Raw genomic sequence first — 13,058 nt, 5'->3', positions numbered from 1 at the left:
ATTCAATTGGCGTATGGGAGCTCTAGTAATTGGTTCAGTATGTATAGCAACAGGGGTTGTGGGTGTAACAATGATATTGATGTCCTCATCACAACAAGTCAAACATAAAAAGAAAATAAAACAACGTAATTAGTAAAGTTATATTCGACACTATGCCTATATCAAAGAAGACACTATGCCTATATCAAAGAAGATGGACTGATCCAGAGATTGTGCTGCCACCCATGTTCAGTAAAAGAACTCCATGGCCACCTATTCCAATTGTATACATGTTGCTTGAACAGAGGTTGATATTCCGTTTGGTGCAGCATCGGCCACTTACAGAGACAGTGCATACAACCATGTTCATGCTATCACAAAATAAATTATCATGCGGCAAAAATTTAGAAGTGTCGCATTTTAGAAAGGAGTGATGGTATCAAATGTTATTTACGCGTGCCAAATTTTAAGGTTTTATATCCCCAATAAAACGGGAAAGAGAAAAGGAAAGTTTAGACGGGCGTCTCACAGATCCCTATTGTAGTACGCTGCCAGATAGCAGCTGGAGCACAAGTTTCTCTTCTTCTTTTCATCAGTCCAGATACCTCTAAACAGTTTAATCAGGAAACTAATTACCTATAAGGATGTACATACATATTTGCAGCTGGAGCCGAAGATGTGAAAATGTACACCCCCGACCTTAACTAGGCCTATTGCAAAGTGAGAAGCGATGAAATCCAAATTCCTACTGATACAGCCCCTACAGTCGCAACTGCTTGACTTAGCTCCAACAACACGTTTGGCCTTGGAACGGGCAACTCCTGCCAGTTTGTCCTCCTGCCAGGAAAAAAAAACAAATTATAGGAATATAAGCCAAGAGATGGTCAATTAGGCTAGGCATGAAAGACCACGAATAACAAAATGGTATAAACAAATTTCATGTCAAAAGGTTTAAGAACCAGTACCCCAAGTCAGCTATGACTATGCTAATATTGTCTTGTGACCGCCGATCCTGTAATCATTTTTTTAAAGGAAAATCAGAACATGGTTTATTCTCAGGAGGTTTAATAAACGCTGAATATAAAGGTGGAAAGGAAACAATGAATGGAAGATATGAAGGTGGCAAACAACAATACCAGAGCTTTCTCCCCAAGCGCCTCACAGGCCCGCTACAAACAGATGAGAAATAAGCAAGCATACAAAAATGTACTGTACTGTAAAAGGCATATGGTGAGTATCATTTATTTAAGCAGAGAGAGACTGCATACCTGGACATCTCCATGTTGACATAGTTGATCTCTGACAAAAGCTACAGCTTCAGTGCTGTAGAATACAGTCAGCTATATTGGTCATTATGTTAAACAGATAACTAAAGCTCTTTACGAGGTCGAAAAAAATGACAAACTCAAGGCTGTACAACTAAAAACATGGAGAACAAAAAATGACGTGGATTTACCTTTTTATGTAATCCCAAAGGCCATCGGTTGCTACCAAAACAAATTCCGCATCTGGTCCAAGCTCCACCAGAGATACGTCAGGTGAAGAGATTATTAGATCCCCTTTAAATTTTATTCTGCACATAAGAGGTTGCATAATCATAAAAAGTTAACGTACAGTACACCATCTACCAAAAGTGCTGTAAACCATATGTCGGTAAAACAAACCCTGGATTTGTTGCCTAAACAGTACACAGGCACGGGAACAAGATCAAGGCTCCAACCCAAGCCAGAGTACAAGGAACCAAAAACTTAGAAGGACCAACATGCAGATCAAGAGGACCAAGATCAAGCCAGAGAATCAAGATACCATCAAGAAAATGCCTCCTTTGCCGGGCAGGCGAGTTTGACAAGGACGGAACCACCTCCAAAAGAAGACGTCCAAGGCATCCCGGCAGGGCCTACCGGGACTTGCGAAAGCAGAACCACCTCACCAACTACTCCGCCATGACCCACATCGTCAATCAGTGCGGTGTCAAGCCGCAAAATGACTAAGTGGCAGCCATCCGTCACATGGCAGCCTCGTTCTACAGATGATGCCTACAGATGACACCCGTCCTGCGACGTGTCAATCAAGCAGGCATGGAGCTGGCGAGATAGCCCGACAAGGCTTGTCGGGCTTCCAATAACGTGACGATTCGATTGAATATGCATTTAATGCGCCTTGTCAGTCTGCAGAGTTAGGTATGATAGCACTGTTTGCTATCTTATCAGTGCATAATGACTACTTTGGCATTGTGGTAGCCCCTTAATCTATAAAAGAAGACCCATAGCAACCGTAGAGGAGGTTAGAAGGTTGGATAACTCACACCCCCATACGCGCGTAGCCACTGCCGCCCTTGCCAGGCAAGTGTACTATGCTCCACCACCACCACCACTCTTCCACCATCAATCCACCAAAGCAAGAGTAGGGTTTTACGCCTCACGGCAGCCTGAACCTAGGTAAATTGCTCGTGTGATCCCTGCCGCGCTGCCCCACGCTCGTCTGCTCTTTGTGCAACGCGATGTCCCCCCTGCCGAACCAGCAAGGGGCTCTGGCCCCATAGGAGGCCGTGGTTTTCCGCCACATCTTTGACGCGCCAGGTAGGGGGACCACTTGCGCGAACCTGAAGATGTGTGCAGCCCGTCATCTTCATCACCATCTTCACCTCCGGCGGCGCCATCGACAATGGCGCCCAAGAAGAAATCCGATGCTTCAGCTCATCCATCCACCTCAAAGGCTACGCTGCCCGTAGCTTCTGGTGCCACGGGGGCCGCGGAGGCGCGCGAGGGCATGGACGCTGCTGGGGACGTGGTCGGAGCAGGAGGCATCGTCACCACTTCTCCCGCGGCCGACGCAGGAGCAGAAGGCATCGGAGGAGAACAGCACCAGCAACGCCCCGATGGCTACGCTCCGCAAGATACGGGTGAGGGGGTTACTCCGCCCGCGCCCCCTTCTCTCGCCGACGGGCACAGTTGTAGCGACGGCGCTCGATCCGGGGCGAATCGCCGCCCTCCGGCCGCACCCACCACGACAGTGACCGCCGCACGCACCTCCCCCGGGACGGGTCGACCAAGTTGTTGCGCCCAACAGAGCCGCTGGCCCTCGAGCGCCTTCGCCGCACCCCCCACGCCATCCAGGTGACCGCTCCACAGCAGCGGAGACGCGGTGCTGCCGCCATTGCAACCGTCAAGAGCCGAGTGACGATGCGATCTACTTCATCATCACCCATGCCAAGCACAGCCGCAGAGGCCATGGCGCGGGCTCAGTTGCTGCTGAGGTTTCCGCCAGCGGCCGAGCAGATGGACGAATGGCGTGCCACCATCCAAAGTCTGCTCGATTTCGCCGAAGGTTGGGGCTCGCAGCGAGCTGGCCCGCCACGGCCTCCCCAAGCGATGACGACGGCTCGAGCTGCTGGCCGTACGGAAGGGGCCACCCCCACGGTGCAATCCCCGCAACGGCAGCCAGCGCGAGCACAGCAGAATCAAGACCCCGACGACGTCTCGATGGCCTCTTCTGACCCTCGAGCACGTCCAGGCCAACGACGAGCCCCAAAGGACAGGCGGAGGGGAGACACGCGTGTCGTTGTTGAACAACGCCGCGACGACCCCCGCCGGACTGATGGGTGCGACGGCCCCGACGTCGACGAACCCGCGCTCGGGGTTGGCGGGTGCCTACCTTTCGAGGTTGGGTGCTGTAACGCCCCGGACACACCTGCCGGTGGTCGTTACTCCTGGCGGGATCTAGACTGGCCCCACAGATCAATACTAGTCTTTTCTGCGCACTTTGTCCTCACTCGTGCGCACCCGGGAGCAACTTCCCGGTCGGTCACCCATCCTGACACTACTCCAAGCTGAGCACGCTTAACTTTGGAGTTCTGTCCGAATGGGCTCCCAGAAAAAAAGGAATTCCTTATTGATATGAGTAGTCTATCATCCCTAATAAGCTAGGCCATCACATACACCCCCACTCAGAGGAACCGACGTCCTCGTCGGGCCACAGGAACGTTCCCTCTTGGCACATACGTCTATGCATCCAGTCCGGTACATGTATCATGCCGTGTGCCACGACGGGTCACAAACGTCATGAACAACATGACCGCGCACCTGTCCGCAAACATCCGTGTAACCGCGAGGGCCGGCTCTGATACCAACTTGTAACGCCCCGGACACACCCGCCGGTGGTCGTTACTCCTGGCGGGATCTAGACTGGCCCCACAGATCAATACTAGTCTTTTCTGCGCACTTTGTCCTCACTCGTGCGCACCCGGGAGCAACTTCCCGGTCGGTCACCTATCCTGACACTACTCCAAGCTGAGCACGCTTAACTTTGGAGTTCTGTCCGAATGGGCTACCAGAAAAGAAGGAATTCCTTATTAATATGAGTAGTCTATCATCCCTAATAAGGCAGGCCATCACAGGTGCCCTGCCATCACTCGTGAGTTGCGGCGAGTCTGTTCGCCGTCCGTTCGCATGTTCAAGCCCGAGATACCTAAGTACCATGGGAGGCTGAACCCGGCAGAGTTCCTGAGCATCTACACCATCCCTGTTCAGGCTGCCGGGGGAAGAGATGAGAAGGTGTTCGCCAATTACTTCCCTTTGGCTCTCAAGTCCAATGTGAGGTCTTGGCTGATGCACCTACCGGATAACTCCATTTCATCGTGGGCCGACATGTGTCATGAGTTCATTGGCGCCTTCACCGGCAGCCATCAAGAGCCAGGCCGACCCAGCGACCTGCAGCTTCTCCAACAGAAGAAAGGAGAAACCCTCCGTAAGTATTTACAAAGATTCAGCAAAGTTCATAGGAACATCCCAAATATCCATCCGGCAACTGTGATAGTTGCCTTCCAATCCAATGTGCGCAACCGCCGGATTCGTTCCAAGATGAACGTGTGGTTGCCCAAGACTGTGAAGGAGCTATACACATTGATGGATAAGTGTGCTCGGATGGAGGAGGGAAGGAAGTTGCCCGGAGAGGAAGATTGCACCAATATTGATTCAGAGGATGATGATGAATCAACCAGTAAGAGGAAGAGCAAGAAGCGCAGTAAGAAGCGGAAGGATAAGGTAGTGATGACTGTTAAAGGATCGGGTACACCTAATACCGGGAAGAAGGCCAAAGCTGAGGCCCCCATCAAGAAAGCTATCGTGTGCGCTGACTGCCGGGAGGCCGCGGCTGCCGAGAAAGCTGGGAAAGGTGATGGGTCGTATTGCAAGATTCATCGGACCAAAGGCCACGACCTTCAAGAGTGTTATCAAGTTGAGCAGCTAGTCAATAGACAGAGAGCAGAGTATGAGAAGCGTGCCAAGGAAAAGGGACAAAATGTTGCTGGCGGTAAAGGCCGAGGCGGTGAAGTAAATCGCCTCGGCAAACCCGTTTGAAACCAAAGAAAATCCGCCAGAGGTCGAGAGAAGGAAGTTTGTGATGATGAGAGTGATGGAGGGGGTGAAGAGGAAACCAGTGAACAGGAATTTCAAAAGGCCACTGACGCCCTGTGCGTTGACGAGGGTGCATCTTTGCACACCTTCCACCGCCAGCTCAAGTGGTGGGCACAGGAAGTCAATGTCGTGGAACTAGCGTCGGGGGTCCGGAAGCCGCTCAAATGGTCACGCACGCCTGTCATCTTTGAGGAAGAGGACCATCCTAGCCACACCACAGCAGCAGGATGTTTGTCTTTGTTGGTCTCTCCGACAATCCGCAACCTCAAGGTCACAAAAATGTTGGTGGACGGCGGGGCCGGGTTGAATCTGATCTCCCCAGCAGTCATCAAAAGACTTCAGATAGCAGAAGAATAACTAGAAGTTACCGGCACGTTTCAAGGAGTTAATCCCGGCAGGAGTCATCCTAACGAAAAGATCACGTTGCCGGCGACGTTTGGGGAAGAGCTGAACTATCGGACTGAAAAAATTGTGTTTGATGTGGTTGACCTCCCCTACCGTACAATAGGATTCTTGGACGCCCAGCCCTGACCAAATTCATGACGGCATCCCACTATGCCTACAACACCTTGAAGATGCCTGGGCCAATGGAAGTCCTTACCATCCCATCAGATGAGAAAGATGCAATCATTTGCGTAGACAAGATGTACCAGGACGCAGTAGCGGCAGAGGCAGCGGCAACGGCAGTTCCCACCAAAGAGGAGAGAGAAAAGAAGGGTTGTAGGGACTCCAGCAAAGAGTCCGGAAAGCGTGCCCCCACCGAGAGCACGGCACCCGTTGACGACGTGCCGGAGTGTTCCAACAGCAAGAGATCCAAGGTCACTACTCCCCAAGTGAAGATCCCGGCAGGGCTGGCTGGCGTTGATGGTACTTTCACTATCAGCGCCACCCTCGATGACAAATAGGAAAGCGCGCTTGTTGCCTTCCTGTGGGTGAATATTGATGTGTTTGTCTGGCAACCATCTGATATCCCCGGTGTTCCCAGGGAGATAATCGAGCATCACCATGTTGTCATGCCCGACCTGTCAAGCAGAAAGTCCAGAGGCATGCCTTGAAAAGGCAGCAGTTTATTGCAGAAGAAATCAAAAAACTTGAAGCAGCTGGTTTAGTCGGAATTGTGCTACACCCCACGTGGTTGACAAATCCAGTGGTAGTCCGAAAGGCTAAGGGAAGTGGAGGCTTTGCATAGATTTCACAAGTCTCAACAAAGCTTGCCCGAAGGACCCATTTTCCTTGCCGCGCATTGATCAGATTGTGGATTCAACTTCAGGTTGCGATTTGCTCTCCTTTTTGGATGCATATTCTAGGTATCACCAGATCTTCATGTCCAAGGAAGACGAAGAGAAGACGTCGTTCATCACTCCATGTGGTACATGCTGTTTTGTCCGCATGCCATTCGGATTAAACAGTGTCGGGTCCATTCTTGCAAGAGCACTCCAAATTGTTTTTGAGCCACAACTGCACAAAAACATTGAGACGTATATGGATGATATTGTGGTCAAAACCAAGGATAGAACCACACTTATTCAGGATTTGGAAGAGACATTTGCTAATTTGCGCAAGATCAACTTGAAGCTCAACCCAGAGAAGTGTGTGTTTGGCGTTCCCTCCGGCAAGCTGCTTGGGTTCTTTATGCCCCACCGGGGGATCGAAACCAACCCCGACAAGATTAAAGCTATCGAGCTGATCCAAGTGCCAAGGACAGTCAAGGATGTGAGGCGCCTGACAGGATGCGTTGCCGCGCTAAGCAGATTCATTTTCAAGTCTACCGAGCGTGCCCTGATGTTCTTCAAAATCTTGAAGAAGGCAAGGCCCATGAAGTGGACTATGAAAGCAGATGCGGCTTTGCAAGAGTTGAAGACCTACTTGTCCTCAGTGCCTACCTTGGTTGCTCCCAAACCGCAAGAGTCGTTGCTGTTGTACTTAGCGGCAACCAACCAAGTGGTTAGCACAGCCTTAGTAGCACAACGGGAAGTGGATGAAGCAGAGAATGAGCAAGGACTGACAAAGTCAGAGAAGGAACAAGACAGAAATGAGCACGGCAGCGAGAGCAACCCCAAGGACACGACAAAGAAGAAAGTGGTGCAGCGTCCAGTGTACTTCGTCAGCTCCTTGTTACAGGGGGCTAGATCGAGTTACTCTGGCGTGCAAAAGTTGATCTTTGGTCTCATCATGGCCTCAAGGAAACTGCGCCACTACCTTCAAGCCCATGAGATCACGGTTGTCACTCGCTTCCCGTTGCAAAGGATACTCCGAAACCCAGAGGCTACTGACAGAATAGTGGAGTGGGCTTTGGAGTTATCCAGTTTTGGTTTGAAGTTTGAGTGCACGTCAACAATTCAGAGTAGGGCATTGGCAGAGTTTATTGCAGAATGGACGCCAACCCCTGATAAGGAAGCGCCAGAGACAGTTATCCCCGGCAAGGAATCGCCCCATGAATGAATTATGTATTTCGATGGTGCCTTTTCCCCGCAAGGTGCAGGGGCTGTCGGGGGAAACGACACCTACGGGATCACGAAGAATCCCTTTTGCTACGATTGGCGGGCGCGGGGCTTGAAAAGAGCGGGTTTGAGGGATCAACACGCGGGGATTATCCAGGTTCGGGCCGCAAGTGATGCGTAATACCCTACTCCTGCTGGTTTATGTTTATCTGATGTTCTTGGACTAGCTGCAAAGCATGTAGGGTCCAAAAAGTCCGAATCCCTCCTCAGTACGCCGCGGACCTCCTTTTATAGTCAAAAGGGGCTGCTACAGTGGCACACAGGAGGTGGAAAGTTGTACAGTAGTCGAGTCTATCTCATGGCACCGTAGGACAAACGCATTTAATGCGTTGCCGACGTGCCCTTCTTACTTTATCGGGGACGGCAAGGAAGCTCCTCCCAGCTGTCGCCGCCTCACCTGGCTTCGACGCGCATTCGAGCCGATGAGGCGTGTAGTGCCACGCTGGCTGGCTGCTGAGTTGGTGCGGTGACAGAATCTTCACGAAGATCTGCATGTCACCACACAAGTGCTTGCTGAGTTGGCCTGAAAGCCACACACACAGGTGTCTGCCTAGTTGGTGAGCTGACAGTTGTGTGAGAACGGCGGTCGAGCCTTGGCAGGTGGGGGCCTGGCTGTGGCTCCGCAGATGTCTTTGGCAAGAGTCTTACCGGGGCCCCGGCATGTTAGACCTTTGAACCTGAGTATTGATAGTTGTGGATGACACTAGGAGAGTTTGGGACAATTTTCGTTGGTTTATTTCTCACACAATGCCATACCAACCTGAGGGGTTGGGGTTACATACTTATAGGCTGCTAGCCAGCCAAGCATATGCTGAGATGCTACTAAGATGCCAGTCTAAGATGCTATCCTAACTGCCAGTCCTTGATGGTCAGGAACTCTATCCTAACTGCCACAAGGACCATGTGCTGCAGCCCCACAAGGACCATGTGCTGCAGCCCCACAACGACCCTAGTACACAGACTTATCCAACATTCTCCCCCTAAGTCTTGTACGTCGTCTTGTGGGAGTGTCGAATCATCCCGATCCTGGAGCAAAGCTCGAGGAACTTGACCCTCCCAAGAGGCTTGGTGAGCAGGTCTGCGAGCTGATCCTTGGTGTTGATGTAGCTCGCCTCGATGCTCCCTTCTTCCACACAGCTGCGGATGAAGTGGTACCTCAGCCGGATGTGCTTGCTCCGTTCGTGGAACACGGGGTTCTTTGCCAGGGCCAGGGCGGACTTGCTGTCCACCAGGAGCTGCACCGTTCTGGTGTCTTGAACAAGAAGATCACCAAGCAGTCGAGCAAGCCAAAGCGCCTGAGTGCAGGCGGTGGAGGCCGCTATGTACTCAGCCTCACAGCTAGACAGGGCCACCACCTGCTGCTTGACTGATTGCCAGCTCACGAGACACTTGCCGAGGAAGAGGAGGATCCCGCTCGTGCTCTTGCTGGTGTCGATGTCGCCGGCGTGGTCGCTGTCGCTGTACCCGACGAAGTGTGCTGCCCCCGGACACCTAGGGTAGTGGAGGCCGTGGTCGAGGGTCCCTGCTATGTAGCGGATGATCCTCTTCACTGCCTGCTGGTGTTCCGACGTCGGTCGCTCCATGAACCGACTAACATAGCCAACGGAGAATGCTAGGTCCGGCCGTGTGTGGGTGAGGTAGCGAAGGCTCCCCACAAGGCGTCGGTACTGCGTAGCATCCACTTCCTCCGTCGTGCTGTCGCGGCTCAGTTTCAGCCTCTCCTCCATCGGAGCGAGAGCTGGATGGCAGCCGGTGAGCCCAGCTAGCTCAACGATGCGCTTGGCGTGGGCGGACTGTCGAAGCGCGATCCCGGAGTGATCCTGGTGCACCTCAATCCCTAGATAGAAGGAGAGGAGCCCCAGATCACTCATCTGGAAGGTGGCCTTCATGTCTTCCTTGAATGCCGCCACCTCTGCATCTTTGGTGCCGGTGATCACCAAGTCGTCAACATAGACGCCCACCAACAGGGCATTTCCTCCACTGCCCCGTCGGTAGACAGCGGCCTCATGCGGGCTTTGCTCGAAGCCCATCTTCTTCAGCGTGGAGTCCAGCTTGGCGTTCCACGCCCTAGGTGCCTGCCGTAGGCCATAGAGGGCCTTGCACAGGCGGAGTACCTTGCCCTCCTGGCCGGGAATCGCAAAACCCGGTGGCTGATGCACGTAGACTTCCTCCTTCAAGTCACCGTTGAGGAATGCCGACTTGACATCCATGTGATGGACACGCCAGCCCTCCTGGGCAGCTAGCGCAAGGAGAAGTCGCACGGACTCCATCCGTGTCACTGGAGCGAAGGCGTCGTCGAAGTCGACTCCTTCCTGCTGCAAGAAGCCTCGGGCCACCAGGCGAGCCTTGTGCTTGATGATGGCGCCGGCTCCATCCCTCTTCAGCTTGAACACCCACTTAAGGGTGATTGCGTGGTGACCACGAGGGAGGTCAGTGAGCTCCCAGGTGCGGTTTTGCTCGACCGCATCCATCTCCAACTGCATCGCAGCGCGCCATGCCGCATCTCTCTCGGCCTCTGCAAAGGACCGTGGTTCGCCGTCCTCACACGCAAGTTGTAGCTGCGCCTCCAGGTCACGTGGCATCAGTCCCGGCACCGGCTGGTCGCCGAGTAGGTCATCCATCATGCGATACCGCAGTTGTTCGCCTCCATACCACGCGTCGACCCGCTCCTCGTCGTGAGTGAGCGGGAAAGCGAACTTCATCGGGTTGTGCTCAGCGTGAGCTGGTGCTGATGAAGACGAACCCGGAGTGGTGACCGCCGGGGCTGGAGTATGCGGAGTCGCCAGTTGTGGTGCCGTCGGCGTAGCGGGCACCGGAGTCGATGTAGTTTTGGGGGCCGGGGTAGATGTGCCCGGCGATGAGGAGCTACTTGCTCCCTCGGCTTCCTTGAAGTGAGCGTACTCGACAATGAAGTCATCATACGTCGGTGTTGCGCCGTCGTCCACCGCCTTGTCCCATTGCCACCCTCGCCCTTCATTGAACACGACGTCTCGCGCCGTGCGCACACGCTGTGTCTTTGGGTCGAGGATGCGGTAGGCCTTTGAGCCCTCCGCGTAGCCAATGAAGACTCCCGGAGTGCTCCTGTCGTCGAGCTTACCGATGTGGCCAAGCTCCTTAGCGAACACAAGACAGCCAAAGACCCGCAAATGGGAGACCGCCGGCTTCCGCCCATGCCAGGCCTCATACGGTGTCCTGCCGTCGAGTGCCTTAGTAGGCGAGCGGTTGAGGATGTAGACGGCTGTCAGCACCGCCTCTCCCCAGAAAACAGTCGGCATCCCTCGCTGCTTGAGGAGAGCCCGAGCCATCCCCACAACCGTCTGGTTGCGCCGCTCGACGACTCCGTTTTGCTGCGGGCTGTACGGTGCGTAGTGGCACTGGATGCCCTCATCGGCGCAGTACGACGCAAATTCAGCCGCCGTGAATTCGCCGCCGTTGTCAGTGCGCAACACGCGCAATTTGCGGCCGCTCTCCGCCTCCACACCAGCCTGCGCGCGCCTGATGGCGTCCGCCGCTTCTCCCTTGCTGCCGAGAATCATCGCCCACATGTAGCGAGAGAGATCGTCGACGAGCAGCAGGAAGTAGCGTCGACCTCCTGGTGTGGCTGGCGTCACCGGGCCGCACAAGTCTCCGTGCACGAGCTCCAGCTTCTCCTTGGCCCGAAAACTCGCCTGTTGGGGAAAGGGGAGTCGTCTCTGCTTCGTCAGTACGCAGATGTCGCAGAACTGCTCCACATGGTCGAGGCATGGCAGGCCTCGTACCATCTCCTTGGCACTTAGACGCTTCAGGGCCTCGAAGTGAAGATGCCCAAAGCGCTCATGCCATTGCCACGCCTCGTCGTCCCGACGGACAGCGAGACAGACCGGTTGTGCCACCTGCACATCAAGGACGTAGAGTCGATTTCCACCTCTGGGTACCTTGGCTAGAAGGCGACCCTGGCGATCCCAGATGCGTAGGACCCCATGCTTAATCAGCACGCGTGAGCCGTTCTCATCCAGCTGTCCCAAGCTGATGATGGAGTTCCTTAGCGCGGGGATGTAGTAGACACCGGTGAGCAGCCGGTGCTCTCCCGTCTTGGTGGTGAAGATGACGGAGCCGACGCCCTTAATTTCCACAGCGGAGGCATCCCCAAACTTGACGGAGCCTCGCGCATCGGAATCGAGCTCGGCAAAGAATTCCCTTTGACCGGTCATGTGGTGGGTGGCGCCGATGTCGAGGCACCACCCCGTAGTCTTGTCCTTCCCGGAGGCATCGCCGAGAAGAGCGTGCGCCTTTGGCTCGTCGAGGTGGATGAGAGCTTTTGCGACTGGTGTCGCTGACGATAGCTCAATGCTTGCATTTGCCATGAACAGAGCCGTCTCCTCCTCCTTCGCCTGTGCGACGTGAGCCTGGCCTTGTCGTGGTTGCCGACACTCATTGGCCCAATGGCCAAACCGGCCACAGTTGTGGCAGCTGTTGTCTTGTGCTGGCTTGGGCTTGCCAGCGGCGCCGTCCTTGGCGCCTCCGCGGGCGTCCCCTTCGGCACGTCCTTGTGCCCTGCCCGGGGGGCCTCTTCGCGTCTTACGCTGCTTGCCACGCTTGCGGCCGCCCGTCGTGGAAGAAGGCTCCCCCTTCTTCCTGTCACCGGGGCTGGCATCCCACGGCTCCCGAGTTAGGAGCAGCTTCCCGCCGGTGGTGATGGGCCCCGAGGAAGGTTGTGGCTCGTCGGTGTCGACGACCTTGAGGCGACCTATCGCCTCCTCGATTGTCATCGTGGAGAGGTCCAGCAAGGACTCGATCGACCGAGCCATCTGCTTGTACTTCTCAGGGATGCACCGAAAGAGCTTCTCGACAGCTCTCTCCTCAGTGTAGGTGGCATCACCAAACTTCACCTACTTCTGCAGCAGTGTTGAGACGGAGAGCAAAGTCATCAACATCCTCACCTGGCTTGAAAGCCAGGCTCTCCCACTCCTTACGAAGTGCCTGCAAAGTGGACTTGCGAGCACAGTCGCTGCCGATGCGTGCCGCGGCGATGGCGTCCCAAGCTTCCTTGGCAGTCCGCTTGCTGGAAAGCGAGAACTGCATCTCGGGCGGGACTGCGGCGATGAGGGCGTCCAGCGCCCGTCGGTCCTCTTGGTGGTCGACGTTGCTGTCCTGGACTGCCTCCCACATGCGCCGCACCTGGAGC

At 54.5% G+C, this 13,058-nt stretch overlaps 1 protein-coding gene across 2 annotated transcripts in view; it reads right to left on the bottom strand.

Annotated features, from left to right (window-relative positions):
• Positions 1 to 413: 413 nt before the first annotated feature.
• The window catches only part of TAP38 (thylakoid-associated phosphatase 38), a 29,227-nt gene continuing 16,582 nt past the window's right edge, over positions 414 to 13,058 (bottom strand). For both annotated transcript variants that reach the window (XM_048707270.2, XM_048707271.2), the window contains exons 7-11: positions 1,436 to 1,552; positions 1,248 to 1,302; positions 1,116 to 1,148; positions 945 to 991; positions 414 to 816 (exon numbers count right to left, since the gene is read on the bottom strand). In XM_048707270.2, coding sequence (XP_048563227.1) covers positions 690 to 816; positions 945 to 991; positions 1,116 to 1,148; positions 1,248 to 1,302; positions 1,436 to 1,552 — 379 coding nt within the window. In that variant the 3' untranslated portion in view covers positions 414 to 689. The remainder of the gene's footprint in view (positions 817 to 944; positions 992 to 1,115; positions 1,149 to 1,247; positions 1,303 to 1,435; positions 1,553 to 13,058) is intronic.

Source organism: Triticum urartu, chromosome 3A (genome assembly GCF_056163025.1).
Source record: "Triticum urartu cultivar PI428250 chromosome 3A, HENAU_Tu73, whole genome shotgun sequence".
NCBI lineage: Eukaryota > Viridiplantae > Streptophyta > Magnoliopsida > Poales > Poaceae > Triticum > Triticum urartu.
The sequence above is the reverse complement of the archived record's forward strand: the minus strand, read 5'-3'. Positions and strand labels throughout refer to the sequence as shown.